The 22,681-nt window shown below is 47.6% G+C and overlaps 2 protein-coding genes across 10 annotated transcripts in view; one reads left to right on the top strand and one right to left on the bottom strand.

Moving 5' to 3' along the window:
- Window positions 1-22,153, top strand: part of ABCC10 (ATP binding cassette subfamily C member 10) — a 31,273-nt gene extending 9,120 nt beyond the window's left edge. For 5 of the 8 annotated variants that reach the window (XM_081905354.1, XM_081905353.1, XM_081905356.1 and 2 more), the window contains exons 8-22: window positions 362-533; window positions 1,478-1,576; window positions 2,064-2,253; window positions 3,129-3,206; window positions 3,973-4,164; window positions 4,547-4,979; window positions 5,330-5,513; window positions 12,283-12,626; window positions 12,777-12,946; window positions 14,210-14,370; window positions 16,625-16,878; window positions 17,046-17,191; window positions 18,146-18,243; window positions 19,476-19,588; window positions 21,002-22,153. In XM_081905354.1, coding sequence (XP_081761480.1) covers window positions 362-533; window positions 1,478-1,576; window positions 2,064-2,253; window positions 3,129-3,206; window positions 3,973-4,164; window positions 4,547-4,979; window positions 5,330-5,513; window positions 12,283-12,626; window positions 12,777-12,946; window positions 14,210-14,370; window positions 16,625-16,878; window positions 17,046-17,191; window positions 18,146-18,243; window positions 19,476-19,588; window positions 21,002-21,137 — 2,770 coding nt within the window. In that variant the 3' untranslated portion in view covers window positions 21,138-22,153. Of the gene's footprint in view, window positions 1-361; window positions 534-1,477; window positions 1,577-2,063; window positions 2,254-3,128; window positions 3,207-3,972; window positions 4,165-4,546; window positions 4,980-5,329; window positions 5,514-12,282; window positions 12,627-12,771; window positions 12,947-14,209; window positions 14,371-16,624; window positions 16,879-17,045; window positions 17,192-18,145; window positions 18,244-19,475; window positions 19,589-21,001 lie in introns of those variants that run through there. The other 3 variants (XM_081905358.1, XM_081905357.1, XM_081905359.1) reach the window with 2 other exon arrangements.
- LOC309366639 (zinc finger protein 318-like) overlaps window positions 18,926-22,681 on the bottom strand; it is a 28,630-nt gene continuing 24,874 nt past the window's right edge. The window contains exons 7-10 of one of the 2 annotated variants that reach the window (XR_014166823.1): window positions 22,208-22,254; window positions 21,503-21,633; window positions 20,980-21,142; window positions 18,926-19,397 (exon numbers count right to left, since the gene is read on the bottom strand). The gene's annotated coding sequence lies outside the window, so the exon portion shown is untranslated. Of the gene's footprint in view, window positions 19,398-20,979; window positions 21,143-21,502; window positions 21,634-22,201; window positions 22,255-22,681 lie in introns of those variants that run through there. The other variant, XM_081905363.1, reaches the window with a different exon arrangement.

Genomic DNA, 22,681 nt, shown 5'->3' with positions numbered 1-22,681 from the left:
TGATACTGCTTTGCTTCTTGTGTCTTAAGAACCCATGATTTCACCTGCAAGACTTAAGGCTTAATTTGAATCTGGTCTCACCAGAGCTTCAGCAATACTTGCAATATCAGGTTCTCCAACACTATTCACTGGGCCTATTCAAAGTGTTTCCTCCTCACTATTAGGTAACCACAAGCCTAATCATGACAAGGATTAGAAAACTCCTAAGCACACAAAGGTCCAGCATCAAACTTCATAGAAATTAATGACTGGAAAGGCCTGTTTTCCATAACCACTCTCATGGCAACTTTAAATTTCTCCTCTTTTTTCTTTTCTTTTTTCTTTTGTCTGTTTCTCCTGCCCATCTCTGGGATGCATACAGTCGAGGTGAGCAAGTTTACGTCTGGGATCTAGAAAAAGGATTTGGCTTGGCCACGCAAGAGCCCTGGATCCAGTTTACCAGCATCCGTGAAAACATCCTCTTTGGGAAGGAATATGATGCCAGGTTTTACCAGGAAGTCATTGAGGCCTGTGCTCTCTCTGATGACTTGAATGTGAGTGTCCTATGAGAAAAAAATAGGTTGGCTCCCTAGGGACCATTGGTGCTCTATGTGCATTCAACAATCGGATGTATGGCTGCCCCTGGGAATTCCCAGTGCACAATGCAAGAGCTTTTAATAGGCTGGATATGGAACCATGTTGACTCAAAATGAATATATTGAGAAGAAGACCACCTAAAGCTTAGCAATGCGAGTCTTAGTAATGTGGACTCCCAGAGCTGTTTCCTAGCTTCTTATTTCAATGGTAAACAGAACCGAGTCAAATTGACAACATTACCAAGAGCCCTCCTTTTTGAATTTTGTGTTGCATTTTCTTAATACGATTTTTTGTACACAGTTGTCCCTATGTAGAAAAAGTTAGCCATGCTTACTTTCCACTAAAATTGGTGAAAGCCCCATTTAAAATGATTAACCTAGCCCATTGTTTCAAATGACTGACTTCCCTAGGATTAGGGTCAAAGTACTGTTATTAATTATATGTTTCTTTTGGGAGTCATCGATACTGAGGGGTAAGCTTCTGTTTTCGGTGTATTCTTATATTCACTCTGCCTTTGGACTGAAAAGAACTGGAATAGCATTTTTCTACTTCAGGTTTGTCATATTCTCTTGTCAACAATTGCCACTTCGTGCTCACACTAATGATATACTGTAACCATGTCCCAAGCACAATGTATTAGGAAGGTTCTGCTTTCATTCCTTTCAATGGATTCAGATCAACATTAACGGAACCAACAGGTGGTCTGATTTTGGCCGTGGCTGCCAACTGCCATTTAATCTCCTTGGTTTCTGTGCAGACATTTTGGCACCTGGTTGCTTGTCCAGAAGGACTTTGCAGTAGAGCTGTGAACCAAATTCAGGGGTCCTGGATGTTGCTATAGCTCAGCGCATCTGTTTAACACTTCTTAAAATTACTTATCATCTCTCTGTTTAACTTTTAGATTTTGCCAGCAGGCGATCAGACAGAGGTGGGCGAGAATGGAGTTACACTCAGCGGGGGACAGAAAGCTCGAGTTGCGCTTGCAAGAGCTGTTTACCAGGTAGATAAAGGGCTGGGTAAGCAGCCTCAGATGGCACTAACTTGAAATAGAAGTGGTGATGCTTCCCCATCGTTCTACCCGGACACTGAGGTCCAGCGCTGAGGGCCTTCTGGCGGTTACCTCACGGCGAGAAGCCAAGTTACAGGGAACCAGACAGAGGGCCTTCTCGGTAGTGGCGCCCTCCCTGTGGAACGCCCTCCCACCAGATGTCAAAGAGAACAACAACTACCAGACTGACATCTGAAGGCAGCCGCGTTTAGGGAAGCTTTTAATGTTTGATGTATTGTGGTATTTTAATATTTTGTTGGAAGCCGCCCAGAGTGGCTGGGGTATAAATAATTTATTATTATTATTATTATTATTATTATTATTATTATTATTATTATTAAACAAATGAAGCTCATTTTCAGATGTTTTTCTTCTTTTTTACCATCCTTAGTATTTCAAAGTCAGAAAGCCTTAATATTTATATTGCTGTTTTCCTTAGGATAAAGACTTGTACCTTCTCGATGACCCACTGGCAGCTGTTGATGCAGATGTAGCCAAACACCTTATGCAGAAGTGCATTCTGGGAATTCTCAAACGTAAGACCAGGATTCTTTGCACCCACAGAACAGAGTTTTTGGAGAAGGCTGACATCTTATTGCTAATGGACAACGGCAGAATACTCAAGACAGGTATAGCCTGGTGTTTTCTACTACTTTTGTTTCTCTATGCCTAGGTTCTGAGCTGCCCTCCTCAGAGTGGGAATTCGGAGGGTGAGTCACACGGTCTTTTTGAAGTTGTTATCCCTGTGCAGTATCTTTGGGGCTTTTTTTGCACTTTTTAATATGTTTTAATTATTGATTCAATTGTTTCGTTTCATTTATTGTTGTTTTATGATTTTTTAAAAGTGGTTTTGTTAATTTGGTATCTTATAAGCTACCCTGAAGGTTTATTGGACCATAAATACGCTAAATCAAATAATAAAATAGAAACTTCCACAATATGGGTAAACAACTGAATTTGCAAGGAATATGTTGTGTTACTAAAATATCCAAAATAGGGTAAAGCACAACAACAATGCAGGTGAGCAGATGAGATTTTAGGGAGAAGGGCATTGTTAAGGGGTGCAAATGAGGTTTCCAAATAGATTACAGAGCTAGAGTGAGCAGAAATCTTTCTAGGCATGCTGCTCTATGTGGAGTGACAGAACTCCACTCACAGGATGTTCCTACATGCAGAAAAAGAGGGAAGGCCATTTTTGCCAATTCCCCCTTCAGTGCTCCTGAGGATCTGCTGTGGACAATTGGTAGACCCTCCAGAATAGAGTGGAAGGTGGTGCTGGGGATTGCAGAAAGAAAGGCCAACTGGTGAAACTCCCCCAAAACACACACACCTTTAGCCAACAGGAGACCATGCTGGATTAGAGAATATTCCATGCAGGACCTCTTTCTTATGCAGAAAGGCAACTCAGGACCAAAGAGAGGAGCCTCAGGCAGATGATATCGCACTGTAACAGATACAGAGTTAAGTTTCTGCCCAATGCAACCCTATCGGTATTTTTTTCTAGGAACTCCAAATGAGATCCTGCCACTAGTGCAAGCTGCCCCTCAGCTCAGGGAGATGGACAAGACAAAGAAGGATAAAAGTAAGTTCTGGGTGTTTTCAGGAGGATTTTAGTATGCTTCTGCCGGATACATGGTAACTGAACAAAAACATTTATGAATCTTTTTGTTTGTGACCTTTTAGACCTCGCATCAGGATTAGTTGGCCAGGTTGAGGAGTGAACTAGTTTGGAAATCTAAGGCAAAGAAGGAACATTACTTACTCCCCAGTTAAGCATGTAGGCCTCCTTGTTTCATTTTGAGTGAAGAGTTATAAGCTTCTGGTTTTATTTAATCCATGGTTATCCTTCATTATCTTGTGAATTGTCCTGGAATCCTAATCTGATGTAAGGTGGTCTATAAATGAATCAAATCAAGTTAAAATAATTGCCTAAACCTACTACAGACAGTAAAATAGACACCAGAGGCCAGAGATTCTTAGTATAAGGACCACACACACACACTGCATTTTAGGCTTAGCATGAGGTTTCTTCAGAAGCTTTATTTTGTTTGTATGTAAGGGCAGGGGGGAACAGACGCAGTAGGAGATCTCATCCTCTGCTTTAAGCAAATTTGAGAGTGACATATGTCTGCCCTGAAAAGGAAAAGAGCAATAGCTCCCAGTTATAAACAGCCAGGTCTACAGACCAAAGTAGGATGCAGCTGATGGAAGTGTGGTTTTGCCAGGTATTTTAATTTAACTGAAAATATATCACAAAATGGGGAGTCTTTAAACTCAAGGGTACCTGGTTGCCCAACAAGGAACCCTTCCTGCATGCCATGACCTGTAGTTATTTTCTGCCTCCTAAGTACCCACTGAATATAGCCAAGAAGAAGAGGTACAGCCTGAGGAAGACGAGCCAAATGAAGCAAATTGTCTCCTCAAGCGAGAGGAAGAGAAGAAAGAAGGGGCTGTGGCTTTCCAGATCTACCAAGCATATTGGCTGGCTGTAGGCAGCTGCCTAGCATTGTCCATCCTTCTCTCACTGCTGCTGATGCAAGGTAAGGATTTCACTTTCTTCCTCCTCTGGTCTTGGTTTCTTGCTGTCTCCCATAAATTCTGCGTCCTCTTCAGATGGAGCTTTCCTCCCCCCCCCCATGTGCTGTTCTGTGGGGTTCTCCCAACCAATTTCAGGGACCAAGGGGCGGGGAAGGAGGGGAGAAGCCCCATTCTGCAAGCCAAAGCCCTTCCACAGGGCTTGCTTTGACAGGACCCATGAGGTGAATAACACCCTAACAGTTTGGACAGTTAAAATGAACAGATAAATTCACCTTGTGGCAACTTTTACAACTCAAAACTCACATGAAAGGCCTCTTAACTAGCTGCCAACTTTTGAATTGGTAAAGTTAAATCTCACTCATTGATATTTGTGCATTCTTACAGCTTCTAGGAATGTCTCTGATTGGTGGTTGTCACACTGGATTTCCAGCCTACCCTGTCCAGAAAACGCCTCTGTCAGCAACCTGCCAGCTTTGCCTTCCTCACAGTTGCTGCTCTTCTCCCATGGGGGACTCGTGTATGTTGGTATAAGCTATGAACTGAGTCTGAGGACTAAGTGTGTCAGTGAATATGCAGAAACACGTGGGCTTTGTTTTGGCAGCCCCTTTGTGAAGGTTTGCCTTGGCATGAGTGGAAAACCGAACACTACTGATAGAGCCACCAAAACGTATAGAAACAAAAGAGAAGCTTGGCAGAAAGATCTAAAAAAACCTACCAGATGGGTTGCTGAGAGGAAATGGGCACCTGGGTGTAGGGAAGGATTGGGGAACTTCTGGCCCATGCCCAGGTTCCCCTGGCAAGCTTATCAAGCATGGAGGTGGGGTGATAATCCCACCCAGGCCGGCACAACTTTTTTTTATGTTTCAAGGGTTTGGCCATGATGGGAGGACTACCACGCAAGTCGGCTGGCTGGCAGGCTGCTTCAGCCCCCCCCCCATCTGCTACTGCCTGACATTTCCCCCATACTCACTGGGGTGTTGTCAGGGAGACACTGGGTTGCCTCTTTGCCTCAGATGCTGCACCAGGCCTGAGCATAATGGGAGGGACCAGCGTGGAGCCCTCTTCCCCTCACTTTGAGAGCGGTCCTATTGACTTTGCCCAAGACCTGGAAAGGAGCTGGACATCAGGTGAGCTGCCATTCCTGACTGATCTTGTCTGTCTCCTCAGCTCTCCAGTCTTTGCCTCCATTCCTTCCAATGGCACTTTGGATGTGAACTTTTACCTGACTGTGTACGGCTGCATTGCTGGGGCCAATTCTGTCTTCACGATGCTGAGAGCCTTCCTCTTTGCCTATGGCACCATTCACGCTGCAATTGTCATTCACGACAGGCTGCTTAAAAGAGTGATGAAGGTAAAGTCTGTCAGACAGAACAGCTCTGGGTCCTGGAAGCTCTGCTTGGGGACAGGGACAGGCAGGAGAAGAAGGGGAGCTGCTCTTAAAGCCCACCTCCCTACTTTGCTCTTCTTTGGGGTTCATATGTCCAGACCCCATTTAATTTCAGTTGACTGTTGTAGAAGGTATTAATCCTTTGCTGAAGTGCTGACTACGAACCCCAGAGGTCCCTTAAGAGAAATGGCTGGAGAAAATAATCTTCACTATGGCTTGGAAACACAGTATTTCCTCGTTGTTTAGAACGGGTTGTACATTTCTTATATTTGTCTTAAAAATAATCACCCAAACCAAGGTTAGGATAAGATAGTCACTTGTTTAGGATACTCCTCTTCCCCACAGCAAGTCTCATGGCTGGATCATGAAGGTGAATTTGTACTGGGATGAGACGTCTTTGTTAAGAACTTGTACAGGAGGAGGGAAAAGAAAAGAGATGGCATATTATTCTGTTGGGCAAGCTCAAACTAGCATTATTCCCTGTTCCCCCTCCACAGTTTATGCAGCAAGAAAATCTGATTAGCCTCTGTGATGGGATAATGAGCTGCTTGTGCGTAAAAGCTTCATCCCTCTGGTGTTTGGCAGTTCAGCCAAACCGAGGCACTAACGGAGCCTCCCAAGGCATGACTCCGTTAGTCGCTGGTAGAATCTGACAGTGGGCGTCTACGAAATTTACGCCAACATAAAAGTTGTTTCACGGACATGCGCCTTCGTGACTCTCTACGTGACAGCTTCCGGCGAAGGGTGGGAGTTGCCAACGGGGGTCTTGTTACCTCTGCACTATTCTCACTAGAAGTATCCCAGAGCCCTCCCTCCTCCGACTCCCCTTTTGCCGGAGCTTCTGCTCTCCCCCTACTGGTTCCCTCCTCCGCTGCAGAATCTCTCCGAGTCTGCTGGAGCCTCTGCACCAACTCTCTTTCCGATGACAGTTCCCTGACATCCACCTCCCCCTCAGGGCCCCCTTCACCCCCCGCGTCCTCTCCCACTGGCGGTGAGGGCGGAAAGCCCCTAAAGGAACTCTCCTCGTCGTCCGAGGATTCAAACACTTCTAACCATGGCGTACCGTCTCTCTCCCCGTCTTCCTCTTCTTCGTCGGAGTCGGCTTCCTCACCCACCCCTGACTCTGGGAACCCTCCAAACTCTCCTTCCTCATCAGTGGTCCCAAAGTGTTCCCTTCTAAATCGTGCCACGGGTTGCGGTTTTTTTGGGAAACGCCGATGAAATGTTTCTATTAAAACCTCGTCATTGACTACCTCAGCGGGTACCCAAGTGTTTTCCGACTCTACTTCCCCCTCCCATTCTACCAGATATTCCACCTGATCCCCCTTCCACCTGGAATCAATGATTCCTGCCACGTTCATGTCGCGTTCTCTCTCTTCTATCACGGGCGTTCGGGAGACCTCTCTCTCACGCTCCCCCCCCCCATTCACGTCCCTCTCGGTACGGCGACAGTAATGACCTGTGAAATACTGGGTGCAATTTCATGTGACTGGGCAGTGTGAGTTTGAATGCTACTGGGTTCACCTGCTGTATGACCTCAAAGGGTCCCAATCTTTTGGGTTTCAGTTTCTTACAACCCCCCTTGAAAGGTAGTCCCTGGGTGGATAGCCACACCCGGTCTCCCACCCTTATAGTTTCACCTTCCCTCCTATTTTTGTCTGCTTGCTTTTTATATTCTTCCTTGGCTCTCTCTAAGTTAAGTTGTAGCTGACGGTGGATGGCTTCCATCTCTTCAACAAAATGTTCCGCCGCCGGCACACTCCACCTCTCCCCTCCTTCCCCTGGAAATGCCCTGGGATGACACCCATAATTTGCCAGAAAGGGACTCAGCCCTGTGGACACGTTCTCAGCGTTGTTGTAGGCAAATTCTGCCAGAGGTAACTTATCTACCCAATCATTTTCTCGGTCCTTTACATAACACCTCAGGTATTGTTGTAAAATCCCGTTTGCCCTTTCCGCTTGCCCATTTGTTTCCGGGTGCCGGGCAGTGGAGAAATTGATTTCCACGTGCAGTAAGCTCATAAGTTTCCTCCAGAACCTGGAAGTAAACTGTTTCCCTCTGTCGCTGACCACCCTCAAGGGGGCGCCATGCAACCGGAAAATATGCTCTATGAACAACTTGGCGGTTTCCTCCGCTGTGACCGCATGAGAACAGGCTATAAAATGACACATCTTAGTTAATAGATCTACCACTACCATGACCGCCGTTTTCCCCTTGGATTTTGGCAGGTCCGTCATAAAATCTATGGAGACTGCCTCCCATGGCCTTTCTGGTGTGGGTAAGGGTTGTAAGAGCCCCGCTGGCGCCACCCTCTCCCCTTTCGCTCGCTGGCACCTGTCGCAACCCCTGACATATTCCCGTACATCCTCCCTCACCTTGGGCCACCAAAATTCCCTGGTAACCAACCACATGGTTTTGTGCTGTCCAAAATGCCCCGCTGTGGGGCTATCATGCAACTGCTTGAGTACTCTGCCCCTCAGTTCCCCATCGGGTATGTACAGTGCCCCTTTGTAATACAACGCCCCACTCTTTTCTTCAAACCCCCCTGTGTTCTCCGCTGTCCTCCTGAGTTCTCTGAGTTTCTCTTGGGCGTATTCGTCGTTCTCCGTACCCTCTAACAGTTCTTTCTGCCCCACCAAAGCCGCCCCACACACCCAGCGGTCTTCAGGGATTACGTGCCTTGCTTCCGGCGCCCCCTCCCCCTCTAAGTACTCAGGCTTTCTGGAAAGAGCGTCCGCCCTTACGTTCTCGGACCCTGGCACGTAACGAATCTCAAAATTGAATTTGGAGAACTCCTGGGCCCATCTCACTTGTCTCTGGTTCAGCACTCGGGCTGTTCTCCAGTACTCCAGATTTTTGTGGTCAGTCCGGACTTGAACCTTGTGCTGCGCCCCAATCAGCAAGTGCCGCCATCTCCGGAATGCTTCATGAATGGCGAGCAGTTCTCGGTCGTATACTGTGTAGTTCCTCTCGGATTTGTTCAACTTCCGCGAGAAGAATGCACACGGTCTCCATTCAGACGCATCTTTCCCCGGCTGGAGAAGCACGGCCCCTACCGCTCGGTCTGACGCGTCCGTCTCCACTCGCATTGGTTGCCGTAGATCCACGTGCAAAAGTTGCTCCTCCGACGCAAACGCTGCCTTTAAGCGTTCGAATGCCCCTTGCGCTTCTTCCGTCCAAGCAAATTTTTTCTTGCTGCTAAGACAATCCGTGATGGGCGCTGTTAAATGGGCAAAGTTCTTGATGAACTTCCTATAGAAGTTTCCGAAGCCCAGGAACCTTTGCACGTCCTTCTTGGTCTTTGGTGTTTTCCATTCCAGTACCGCTTGAACCTTGCCGGGATCCATAGCCAACCCCTTGTCAGACAACCGGTACCCCAGGAATTCCACCTCCCTGCTATGAAACTGGCATTTCTCCAGTTTCACCCACAGCCGATTTTCTCGCAGTTTGCTCAGTACTTCTCTAACATCTCGCACATGCTGCTCCTCATTCTCTGAGTACACCAGGACGTCATCTAAGAACGCCACGCAGTTCTTGTAGAGCAATGGCCCCAGGACGTGATTCATAAATGATTGAAAGCAGGCGGAGCCCGCTTGTAATCCAAAAGGCATAACTAAGTACTCAAACGCCCCCAAGGGGGTGAACATAGTGGTTTTCCACTCATCCCCCTTCCTCACACGTATCAAGTTATATGCCCCCCTAAGGTCCAGCTTGGTAAAAATCTTCCCTTTTCTCACCCGTGTCAGAATGTCATCAATTCTGGGCATAGGGAAAGTCACTGGTTCTGACACAGCATTTAGGGCCCTGAAATCACACACAAGCCTGGGTTTGCCCGTGTTTTTTTTGTCCACAAAGAACACTGGGCTGCCCCCCACCGCTCGTGACTCTCTGATGAAACCTCGCTTGAGGTTCTTGTCAATGAACTCCCTTAACTCCTGCATCTCACGGTCTGACATAGCATACAGCTTGCCCACTGGCAATTGTGCTCCTGGGAGTAAGGTGATTTGACAGTCAAAGGGTCTGTGCGGGGGCAGTTTATCTGCTTCCTTTTCACTGAAGACGTCAACCAAATCAGCGTATTGTGGTGGCACCTTCCCCTTGTCAGTCACTTCCATCCCTGCTAGAGTGGCTCTGGCCCCTGCCTGACCCTCTCCCTCCTTGCAGTGTTCTAGGCAATGTGCTGAACCAAAGGAAACAACCCTCTGATGCCAGCCTACTAGCGGATCGTGTAGTGCCAGCCAGCTCATTCCCAGAATGATGGGAGCTCCTCCCAAGGTGGCTACATTAAACGCTATCAGTTCTGTGTGTCTTGCCACCCTCATAATCATTGGTACAGTCTGTTGGCTCACTTCTCCCCCCAACAGTTCCCTCCCATCAATCGTGGTTACTTGCAAAGGCTTACTTAATGGGAGAGTTTGTATCTGGTGTTCAGCAGCAAACTCCTTACTCATGAAATTACAGGAGCTGCCTGAATCCAATAGCGCTTTTATCTTTAGTGGGTGTCCGTTTGGCAGTTCCAGCAACCCCTCTATCACAAGCGCTGGTCTTGGAGGTTCCGGCGTGGGCACATTCACTACTCCCTGGCCTGGCTGCTGTGCCCTGATGTTGGCAACCAGGCGTTGGCTTTTACTTGCTCCTCTATTTCTCCTTCCTCCTTTCCCCCAACAGTTCCCGCCATGCCCTGCCATTCCTTCCTTTGCGGACAAACTCTGGCAAAGTGCCCTGGCTGTTGGCAGAGATAACATCTCTTGGCACTCTTTCCCTCCTTCTTCCGCCCTTCACTGGTGTTTGAAACTGCGCGCGCGCGCGCTGTTCCCAGTTCCATCGGCTCTGCGGGCGGGAAAGACTGCTCCGGAATCTCTGGAATGCGGAAGTCCTTCCAACGTTCCCCCTTTCCTTCCCGCTTTTCCAAAGCTCTTGCTTCTAGGCGCGCTCCTATGGACAGTGCAGATTTAGTCAGCTGGTCCATAGACTCCGCCCTGGGCGCCCGGGAAAGTTCATCTTTCACGGTCGGAGAGAGCCCTTCTTCAAATAACATTTGAATAGGTTCACTTGCTAGATCCCACCCCAGTCTATGAATAAGCATAGTGAACTCAGTCCAGTACTCACGTACAGATCGGCTCCCCTGTTTGCACCCCATCAACTGCCTCCGCACCACCCCCTGCTCAATCTCGCTGGAAAACATCAAGTCCATGGCGCGAAAAAACTTCCTCGTGTCCTTTAAGATATCATTATTGGCTGCCATCAGGGGTCGAACCCAGTCCCTCGCCCCTCCCTCTAGATGGCTAATTACGTACGCCACTCTAGAGTTCTCATCGGTGAAGTCATCAAACAGTAGATTGAGAGCATATTGCATCTCCGTTCTAAAGGCTTGATAGTTCCTGGGATCCCCCCCAAATCTCTGCACCAATCCAGGCACCTTTCTGGCAAGTGGGGCGGTTTTCCCCTTATCCGCATCTTGAGCCCTCCTCTCCTCAAGCCTCGCCGTTTGCAGCGCGAGCTGGACCTCCATCGCTCTGTACCTTTCCTCCAGGCTTGGACCTGCGCCCGCTCCAGCTCCTGCGGTTCCGGCTGGTTCGCTCATGATGCCCTCTGCTTGCACAAGCAGCTTACAAAGACTGTCAGATTGCTGTGATGGGATAATGAGCTGCTTGTGCGTAAAAGCTTGATCCCTCTGGTGTTTGGCAGTTCAGCCAAACCGAGGCACTAACGGAGCCTCCCAAGGCATGACTCCGTTAGTCGCTGGTAGAATCTGACAGTGGGCGTCTACGAAATTTACGCCAACATAAAAGTTGTTTCACGGACATGCGCCTTCGTGACTCTCTACGTGACAGCTTCCGGCGAAGGGTGGGAGTTGCCAACGGGGGTCTTGTTACCTCTGCACTATTCTCACTAGAAGTATCCCAGAGCCCTCCCTCCTCCGACTCCCCTTTTGCCGGAGCTTCTGCTCTCCCCCTGCTGGTTCCCTCCTCCGCTGCAGAATCTCTCCGAGTCTGCTGGAGCCTCTGCACCAACTCTCTTTCCGATGACAGTTCCCTGACAGCCTCCTTCCCTCTTGGGCTTTGGTTTGAGGGCACTCTACTTACATGGGTGCAGGTCCTTGCAATGGCCCATCAAAATGCTTATGACAGGGTTTGTCCCAGAGATAGAAAAAAAATTAGGCTTAAAGGCTTTATATTTCATCAAACAAACTGGTTCTAATCCTTTAAAACAAACCCTTTGTTTTGTCTAGTGATTCAAAACTGATTCATGTGATAGGTTTTATATCATGGGATATAATTTGGCTGCTCCTGGTTCACTGGAACAGCATTCCTTGTTGAGATATGCCCACTATCTGTAATTTCCTGAAACAACTGATGACATTTTTTTTCCTACAAGCTTTTCCAACTGGAAAAAATAGGTCTCTGCCGCTATTTTTTTTTTAATTTAAAAAAATCTACCTTTTTTGGGGGGGGGTTATGCCATGTCTGTAAATTTGCTTGAGATGTATGTAGTAGTAGTAATAAATAATAATAATAATAATAATAATAATAATAATACTCACATTTGGGAGAAGCATGTATTGTATGATAAGTGTTTTGTCTTGAGTACAAGAATTAAGCAGCTGATGTGTGCCATAATCTCTAAATTACTTAGCCTCTGGACACAGCTTCTTTTTTGGACACAGATGAATCTCTAAAAGTGTGAAACAGCACACAATGGTTCGCTACAATCTCTTTCTTCCATTGCCAGGCCACAGTGACTTTCTTTGACACCACGCCAACAGGCCGCATCCTTAATCGCTTCTCCTCGGATCTGTACTGTGTGGATGACACCCTGCCATTCATTCTCAACATCTTCCTGGCCAACATATTTGGGCTGCTGGGCATGCTTGTGATGATCACCTATGGCCTGCCTTGGATCGGCCTTGTTCTGCTGCCCCTGGCTGCCATCTACTACTCAATTCAGCGCTATTATCGGCGCACCTCCCGCGAACTCAAACGCCTCTACAGTCTCACCCTGTCCCCCATCTACACTCACTTCTCAGAGACCCTGACAGGCCTCAGCACAATTCGAGCAACCAGGGCCACAAGCAGGTGAGTTTTGCTCTTCAGGCAGGGAAGGGCTAAATATGCACAGAAAGGGCTGACTTGGGGAGCTGGTCCTGTGACCGCTGAGAAAAAGAGGTACTGAGAACTGCAATAGATCTCTTCCTGATATTAACCTCTGGGTTGTATCCAGTCTAGGTTTGAGACAGAGAACCAACTTCGACTTGAACTGAATCAGCGCTGCCGTTTTGCCAGTAACACAGCAATGCAGTGGTTGGACATTCGGCTGCAGATGATTGGAGTTGCTGTAGTCACTGCTATTGCAGGAATCGCCATCATCCAGCACCAGAAAAAAATGGGAAACCCTGGTGAGCCACCTGATTATGACCTCTGAAGGAGGCATCTTCATCTGTAGTCATCTTTTACCATTGACATCTCAGAATGCTTCTTTCCACCACTCTCTGACATGGATCCTGGATTTCTGCTCCTGGGAGGGCTAGAAAGCAACTAAAGAGTAGTTTGATCCACCCAGGACCTACCTTTATACCAGCATGTACTACGGGACTCATTTGTCATTTTTTATACTGTATTTTCATTTTTTATTGATTTTCCAAGTTATTACAAATCAAATCAAGTTAATTTAATACAATTTCTTCAAATCAGGTTTCCCACTCCTTTTTCAATCATATGTCCAAGATTTCCCCCATAGCTGCTTCATTTCTTATTTAGTCTCCAGCTGAAATCCTTCACTTGCCATTTAACCATTCTTCCAGCTGCCTGCTTTTTCACCTTCACCTCAATTTCATCTTGTAGATATACCATCCATTTCATGTGTGTAGCCCTTCCAGACCTGGAGTGTTGAAAGAGTTTAGTTCTTTCTCTCGTCGTTCAGTTCTTTGCAGTGTTTATCTGAGTGGTACAAGGTCATGTTCTCTTCCATTCTGCTGTTATCAAGCTGACATGCGAACCACAGCCATCAATATCTTACAGAGTGAACTTTCCAGACATCTGCCATTAAATTCCCCTCTGGAGTTATTTCTCGGCACACAATACACAGCAAAATCTTTTCTAAGATTCAGCCTCTCTTCAGCAACTATCTAGCTGCAGGTCATTTTTCTTTCCCCCCACTGCATACACTCTATTTTCATATCTCTCTCTCCCATCTTTCTCTTTTAAAAAAGAAAGAAGGGGGTGGGGATACTGTAGCCTGCCTAAGTTTACAACCCAGCCCACTTGAAAGCCAATGATCCAGCTGAACTCTCCTATAATCTGACAGGGTTCTCTGTTCCCAAATGTGTTAGGCCATGAAAGGCAGACAGAAGCACACTGAAGGAAGGAGAAGCAATGCTCACCTTGCCCAGTGTACGTATGGGATAATTAGATAGATCCAAGTGAGCTGGTGCAGACATCAAGGGGCAGAGAAAAGAATTGAAAGCCAGTCTTACATACCCTAAAAATAATTTAGGACACCAGTTAGATTTTGAATGTGCAAGAATAATCAATTCTTTTCCAAGGGACCATGCTGACCTCTCCCTTTCTCCTCTACTTACCCATATTGGAACTGGGCCACTGTTGTTTTCCTTGCTTCAGAGTTGGTGTGCTTTTTGACAACACCCTTTTTGTCCCCACAGGTCTTGTGGGCCTGGCCCTTTCCTATGCCCTTTCGGTCACAAACTTGTTATCTGGACTCATCAACAGCTTCACCCAGACAGAGACCATGATGGTGAGTGTGGAGCGTACCGAGGAATATGCAACAGAGATTCCCGTGGAGCCTCAAGAGGAGCTGCTCCAGGTAAGCGTTCCTTGCTGGGGCTCCTGTGAATGATTGGAGGTGCTCTTGCAGAACATCTGATTTCACACAGTCCATATGCACAGGCTCTTTGGTCTGCATTAGTTCTCCATCCGTTGAGCATTTTTCAGAGGAGGAGGTAGGCATCCTGGAGTGGGTAACTACTGTCAACAAACTTCCTGCCCCTTTTGGTGAGAGTTCCCCTCCCATATTTATCCTGCTTCACCTGAACAGCAAGGGTTTTGGGAGCTATGTGGCCTTCAATGAATTTCCCTCTTCACTTCTCATTCAGCTTGTCAACAGGGATTAAGGTAGAGGAGGAGGAGATATTTTTAAAAGTCCAGCAAAAAAAGACCAGAAGGGGACAGACCTTCAGCTAATCTGATGCAATGGCAGCTTGTTTTATTGATTTGGATTGGTAAACCTCCCCTAGTTTCTCTGTGGCCAATGGTATACACAGTAGAGTCCTATTCATGGAATGAAGCCTCTTCCACCATCACTGAAGTCAACAGCAAGCACAAAAGCTCATCAGACAAGGGTACAGGGAAGCTCGGTCATCTTTCATCTCACTTCTAAACCTGGACCCCAATAGATTCAAAATGACAGCCACTGTCACCTTTGCAACTGAGACAACAGTAAGCATTGTCACATTGGGGCCCTTGGACCTTCTCTGCTCCCACTGCTGATCATGGTGATGGCAAATCAAAAAGGACTTAGGATAAGGAAGTACAGTGGTGCCTCGCAAGACGAAATTAATTCGTTCCGCAAGTTTTTTCGTCTTGCGAGTTTTTCGTCTTGCGAAGCTCGGTTTCCCATAGGAATGCATTAAAAATCAATTAATGCGTTCCTATGGAGACCGCTTGCCAGGCTGGCGGTGCGGAGAAGGGCTTTTCTCCCCACCGCAAGCCTTCAGCACAGGTACGGGAACAGAGGGGAAGACGCGCAGCGCTTCTCCTCTGTTCCCGGGGCTTGCGGTGGGAGGAGGGTTTTTCCTCCCCACCGCCAACATTCAGAACAGCATTCTGAATGTTGGCGGTGGGGAGGAAAGCCCTCCTCCCACCGCAAGCCTTCAGGACAGGTCCGGGAACAGAGGGGAAGGCACGCAGCGCTTCTCCTCTGTTCCCGGGACTTGCGGTGGGAGGAGGGTTTTTCCTCCCCACCGCCAACATTCAGAACAGCATTCTGAATGTTGGCGGTGGGGAGGAAAGCCCTCCTCCCACCGCAAGCCTTCAGGACAGGTCCGGGAACAGAGGGGAAGGCGCGCAGCGCTTCTCCTCTGTTCCCGGGACTTGCGGTGGGAGGAGGGTTTTTCCTCCCCACCGCCAACATTCAGAACAGCATTCTGAATGTTGGCGGTGGGGAGGAAAGCCCTCCTCCCACCGCAAGCCTTCAGGACAGGTCCGGGAACAGAGGGGAAGGCGCGCAGCGCTTCTCCTCTGTTCCCGGGACTTGCGGTGGGAGGAGGGTTTTTCCTCCCCACCACCAACATTCAGAACAGCATTCTGAATGTTGGCGGTGGGGAGGAAAGCCCTCCTCCCACCGCAAGCCTTCGGAGGAGGCTGGCGATGGGGTGGAGAGCCCTCCTCCCCCCGCCAGGCTTCGGAGGGCTTCTCCGAAGCCTGGCGGGGGGAGGAGGGCTCTCCGCCCCATCGCCAGCCTTCGGAAGAGCCCTCCGAAGCCTGGCGGGGGGAAGAGGGCTCTCCACCCCATCGCCAGGCTTCGGAGAAGCCCTCCGAAGCCTGGCGGGGGGAGGAGGGCTCTCCGCCCCATCGCCAGCCTTCGGAAGAGCCCTCCGAAGCCTGGCGGGGGGAGGAGGGCTCTCCGCCCCATCGCCAGGCTTCGGAAGAGCCCTCCGAAGCCTGGCGGGGGGAGGAGGGCTCTCCGCCCCATCGCCAGGCTTCGGAGAAGCCCTCCGAAGCCTGGCGGGGGGAGGAGGGCTCTCCGCCCCATCGCCAGGCTTCGGAGAAGCCCTCCGAAGCCTGGCGGGGGGAGGGGGGCTCTCCGCCCCATCACCAGGCTTCGGAGGAGGTCCGAGGACAGTGGGGAAGACGCGCTGCACTTCCCCGCTGTCCCTGGAGATTTCCCTATGGGCTTTCGTCTTGCGAAGGAAGCCCATAGGGAAATTCGTTTTGCGAAGCGCCTCCAAAACGGAAAACCCTTTCGTCTAGCGGGTTTTTCGTCTTGCGAGGCGTTCGTCTTGCGGGGCACCACTGTATTGCTGCTGCATTATTGCTTACACCTTTTCTCTTCTTTCAAGGTTTCACCTGATTGGCCAAGTCAGGGTCACATAGAGTTCCAGCAAGTAGTGCTGGCCTATCGGCCTGACCTACCCAATGCCTTGGATGGGGTGACTTTCACAATCTACTCTGGGGAGAAAGTGGGGATAGTTGGGCGGACTGGATCCGGCAAGTCCACCCTCTTTCTGGCCCTTTTCCGTATGGTGGAGCTGAAAGCTGGCCGGATCCTCCTGGACAACATTGACAGCCATTCTGTAGGCTTGAAAGCACTGAGGTAGGTCAAGGAGTAAGCCACAATGGCAGCAGTGTCGCTGTTGCAGCAGCTTGAAAAGTCAATTTAATGCGATGCGGAGGGGCTGTCTCAGAATGTCAGGTTCCCATTGGCCCTGTTCGCCTCTAAGCTGTGCAGTCCAGTGAGCCTTCCTCTGTCCTTCCTCTTAGGTCTAAGTTGGCCATAATCCCCCAGGATCCCTTTTTGTTCAGTGGGACAATCCGTGAGAACTTGGACCCTCGGGGGCAACACACAGATGCCGACTTGCTGCAAGTCCTAGAGCAATGCCATCTGCAGGCAGTGATTACAGAGATGGGTGAGTACATTGTTTGGAGAACAGAAATGAACTGTTTGTTATGTTTGTTGGGAGGGAGATATAATAATAATAATAATAATAATAATAATAATAATAATAATAATAATAAAATTTATTATTTATACCCCACCCATCTGGGCAGCTTCCAACAAAATATTAAAATACAGTAATGCATAAAACATTAAAAGCTTCCCTAAACAGGGCTGCCTTCAGATGTATTCTAAAAGTCTGGTAGTTGTTGTTCTCTTTGACATCTTGTGGGAGGGTGTTCCACAGGGCCGGTGCCACTACCGAGAAGGCTCTCTGCCTGGTTCCCTGTAACTTGGCTTCTCGCAGTGAGGGAACCGCCAGAAGGCCCTCGGTGCTGGACCTCAGGGTCTGGGTAGAACAATGGGGAAAATATTAAGAACCTAGAAAAGAATCTGCCAAAACCTATTGGTCTTCGATACTGGTCAGAGTAGTAAGCTGAAGGAAAATTCACTAAACAACTATGGGGTGGAGGTTGCTAGGAACCAGTGGAAGCTGTTGTGATTTTTTAAAAAAATAAATAAAAATTGCCTCAGTAAAACCCTTAAAAGCAGTTTCCCTCATCTTTTGGTCACCAGATGTCATTAGACTACAACTCCCATCATTTGAGCCAGCACGGCCAATGGCCAGGGGCGAAAGGGTTTATAAGGCAACTAAGTCGGTCCCCAGGTGTTGTTGGACTACAACTCCCATCATCCCTGAGCTCTGGCCTTGCTAGCGAGGGGTGATGGGAGTTGTAGTTCAACAACATCTGGGGACCCACAGGTTGAGAAAGGCTGGCCCAGAGGGTTTGTGATCTTTGTTTCTTGTTCCAATCTCAGCCCTTCTTGCCTACATTCAGGCCTTTCTCATTCATCTGAACTAGTGTTAAGTAGAGACAAAGTTTTGAACCTTACATTAACTCCTCCACTCTCTTGCTCCATGCAGGTGGGTTGGATTGTGAGCTGGGGGAGAGAGGAAAGAGTCTCTCCGTAGGACAGAGGCAGCTGGTTTGTTTAGCAAGGGCTCTCTTGACCCAGGCCAAGGTGAGTGATGTCTTCTCAAAGTGGGTTCCACAAAGGTGCCTGATATTTTTTGTTTGTTTGGGACAACTGTGGGGAAGGATCATACTGCAAGACTTGGATGGTGTGAGGATGTATCAGCTCAATAACAAAAAGGGGGAAAGCTGGATAAAAAAATGGAGCATTCTCCCTGTGAGGAAAGGTGACAATGTTCGGGTCTTCTGAACCGAGAAAAAAAGTGACTAAGGGGGGCCATAAAAGTATTTAAGGTGGTACCTTGGTTCCCAAACGGCTTAGTTGTCAAACAAATTGGCTCCCAAACGCCGCAAACCTGGAAGTAAGTGTTCAGGTTTGCAAATGTTTTCCGTTTGTGTGCAGGAAGCTCCTGCATCCAATCAGAAGCCACGCCTTGCTTTTCGAACTGTTTCGGGAGTCGAACAGACTCCCGGAAAGTATTAAGTTCGAGAACCAAGGTACCACTGTATGGTTTGGGGAAGTGGATAGAGAGAAAGGTTAGGCTTTTTCCTAAAACTCTAGAACTCAGAGTCACCTATTGAGATAGACAGACAAAAGACCATATTTCTCCACACTGTACAGAATTAGTTTATGGAATTTGCTACCACAATATGTGGTGGTGGCCCCCAGGATAGCTGGCTACAAAACTCGTTCCCCAAATGTTTATTGAAGCAGTGAGAGGGTGCTCACACTGTGCTGAAAAAAAGCAATTTTATTCAGTTTAGACAAATCAATGTAGGACAGGACAGTTAGTGGCTAACAATTTATTAACGAAATCGCACCTCCTGGTTCAGAGGCAGTGCTTTATTTCTTTAATTAAAAGCATTTCTAAATTGCTTAATATTTTTAGAAACTAAAGAAGCACTGTCATACTTCTAGGAGTACAAAGGTACAAAACCAGAGCAATATAATGACGCAGAGCTAAAAATGCTATACAAACATACCAATGGTATAGCATTCAGCCTTATGGATCAGAGAAATCTTGTGCAAAAAGATACAGCATTACAGAGTCTAGGGGCAACAGTGGACAATGTCCTTTTTCAGTCTAACACTGAATACCAGTTGCTAGGGGCCAAGAAACACTGGAAATGCCTCTTGCTTTCATGCCCTGTTTGTGGGCTTCATGGCTCTCGAGTTCTTACAAGGGTTAGATTCCACAGTGCCTGATTAAATTAAATGTGTTGTATTAATTAGCAGGACCAAGAGTTGTGTTCACCAGCGACATTTTGTCTCATTGACAGGTTCTGTGCATTGATGAAGCCACAGCAAGTGTGGATCAGAAGACAGACAGATTACTCCAACAGACCATCCGCCAGCGATTCGCAGACAAAACTGTACTGACTATAGCTCACAGGTGCCTTTTTGTTTCTCGTTTAGCCTCTGTTCTCCAGCTTTCAAGCAGCAACGCTCAGGGATCACAGAATCACCTTGCCTCAACTTTATTTACCTAATGCACTTTTGCTTGCACACCCAGCTCTCTGAACAGATGATAACTATCCACAGTGGGTGGCCGATGCAGGGATGTCACAACCACATGCCTTTTGATTTACAAATCTGAAGTGCTTCAGGAAGTATTAATTAGTATCAGTGCTTGGATTATGGGAGGAAAGAGAGCTTTAATGAAATCCACAAGTCTTGCTCCTAGCTTTCCTTAATTTTAGTCAAATTACAGTATTTTTCGCTCTATAGGACGCACCCGACCATAAGACGCACCTAGTTTTAGAGGGGGAGAACAAGAAAAAAAGCATTCTCTCCCTCTCTGCGCAGCGCCCCCTTCAGCGAAGCAGCAGGAGAAGCGGAGCCCCTTCCATTTCTTCTCCCGCTTTGCTGAAGGGGCGCTGCACAGAGAGGGAAAGCTGCGCAGCACCTCTCCAGCGAAGCAAAGCCAGGAGAGCAAGAGTGATCAGTGCGCACTGACCCCTCTCGCTCTCCAGGCTTTGCATTGCTGAAGCCATGGAGCCTGCATTTGCTCCATAAGACGCACACACATTTCCCCTTAATTTTTGGAGGGGGAAAAGTGTGTCTTATAGAGCGAAAAATACGGTATGTCCCACTGTTAGGTAGCTTGAATCCCATTTCATGCAGCAACTGACTTCATAGTAGTCAAAGATAATTATCACTTAACATGGCTATCGATGTATTATTCACCTGAAGCGTTTTCCTGTTATTTAGCTGACAGGGCTCCCAAAGTGACTTACAGCAATCACTTGTAAGACAGCAAACGGTGGTGTGTATACAACCTGACCTCTTCTGTACGAATGTTGCAAAATACCCAGTAGAGCAGCTCTGCTTTTCATCTTAGTAAGAGGCTGCACAGGGTTGCAGGCTATATCTTGCAGGCCTTCAATTATATTATCAGTGAGTAACAAATAAGGAATGTGAGGCTTAGGTCTAGTTCTTACACACAACAAACAAGCTAGCAAAGCTGTTTCAAAATTGCTTTGTTATTCACATGCTTGAAGGCTTCTGCATCCAAAAAAAATAAATAAACTCGTTGACACCTGAGAGATGCACAGAGCCACACAGTTGCAAGGGACCTCAACAGTCAGAAAGTCAAGGCAGAGAATATCACTTCTACAGCATCCCTCATAGGAAGAGGCTGGATGGCCACCTAACAGTTGTTAGGTGCCTATAGATTTACAGCAGTAGCTGAAAGGGAGTACTCTTTTGCCCACTTTGAGGTACTGTGATAAAAGAGAGGGCAGCACTTTTCAGTTCTCTGCTCTTTCCAAAATAAGAGCTTACCCTGCTGCTGTGTTTATTTCAGGTTGAACACTATCCTGGACTCAGACCGAGTGCTGGTGATGCATGCTGGGAAGGTGGCGGAGCTTGATTCCCCTGCTGTTCTCAGCCAGAAGCCAGACTCCCTGTTTCAGCATCTTCTGCACAGTGGGCAGCAGTGACCTCCCTGCAGAGACACAAACACTGGACAATTGGTACCTCACGACTGGGAATGTTCCCCTCTGCAATGTGGGACCCTTTCCTGATATCTGCAGCTTAACAAAAGATGCACTCCACACACGGCTGAGAGTCCAGCTTACGAATTGAGAGCAGGTGACAGAACATTCTCTGTCCAGGACTGCCAAGGGCTGCAGTTGGATTGCTCTGACACGTATCGGCGTCAAGGAAGAACCCTGTGTGAATGCTGGAGAGCTTGCTACAGGGCCATGTGGGCAGTATAAGGCAGCTGAGCATTTAACACTGTGTCCTTTCCCTGTCCTGACTTTATTCAAGATGTCCCCACCCTGTCCCAAGTGGCGTGGCCTACCTTGGTCATAGAACCTGCTTGGCCAGCCACTTCAGCAACTGAATTGCCAGGGTTAGCAGCAAGTCCCATGGCTACAGTCTGACATCCTCACACATTGTTTGCAGTATTCCTCTTCCCAGCCTGTGTCACACCTACAAAAAGAATACAGGAGGGTCAGAAGAAGAAAACAACAATATCACAAGTAGCAAAAATAGGAAAAGGGGTGGGCAGTGCCACAGGGCATTAGCTTTGCACTAACAGTCACAGTCTCAATTCTTGACAATGCTGGGAGCGAAGGGAGTTTCTCTTGCATAATGTAGACAAGCGCCTCTCATAAGAATGCTAGAGTTCTTGCAGAAAGCAACAGCAGGCAGGTGAGAAGCGTTTAAGTGGGTGGAGCCAAGCAGGGGGCAAAAGGGAGCTTTGGGGAAGAGGGAGAATTTGGGGTGGGGCTTTTGCGCATCAATCAACCAGGAATGCCTGTCTAATTCTTGCCTGGAGACAGTGAGAAAGGCATCTCCATTGAATAGATATGTGGATAGAAGCACAGCAGGGTTTTTTTTTGGGGGGGGTACAGGGAAGCACAGCCCTGTTGTTTTTAAATAAAAATAATAATTTTGAATGAACCTCTTCAAAGGAAGTACAAACTCAATAAACAATATTCAAAACTTGGGTTACAATTTCCACGTCTCTCCTTAATGCAGCAGTACATAAAGTCAACCATACCAAATTCTACTGCAGTCTGTTCCTGTTGTCATCAGGTGTGGAAATCTCTAAAGAGAAGGAAAAAACAGCCCTTATCCTCCAAATCTGCAATCTCTGTTAGTGTTCATGTATGAAACAAAGGGAGACCATTTCCCTAGGAAGGTGTCCTCTTGTGTTTTATTCTTAGCCAACCTAAACTTGGTACATAAGCATTTCAGAGCTCTGGTACTTTTTTCAGTATGGAAGCAATGATGTCATTTGACAGAAACTCCTTGTTCCAACAAGTGAATGACGTGATAACAAGATTTTCTGGGGGGTTTTTTATATAAAAAAAGTTAGATCAGCATAGAAGCCACAAAGAGGAAAACAATCAAAAGAGGCTGGGTACTCTCTCCCCTCCTTTTTATGGGGTTCCTATTTCCCATTAACAATTGAAATTAAACTGTGATTGATGCAAATGATGTCTTTCTCCACTTTCCCAGATGAAAAGAGGCA

Source organism: Podarcis melisellensis, assembly GCF_964234715.1.
Source record: "Podarcis melisellensis genome assembly, chromosome: 3".
NCBI classification, from domain to species: domain Eukaryota; kingdom Metazoa; phylum Chordata; class Lepidosauria; order Squamata; family Lacertidae; genus Podarcis; species Podarcis melisellensis.
The sequence above is the reverse complement of the archived record's forward strand: the minus strand, read 5'-3'. Positions and strand labels throughout refer to the sequence as shown.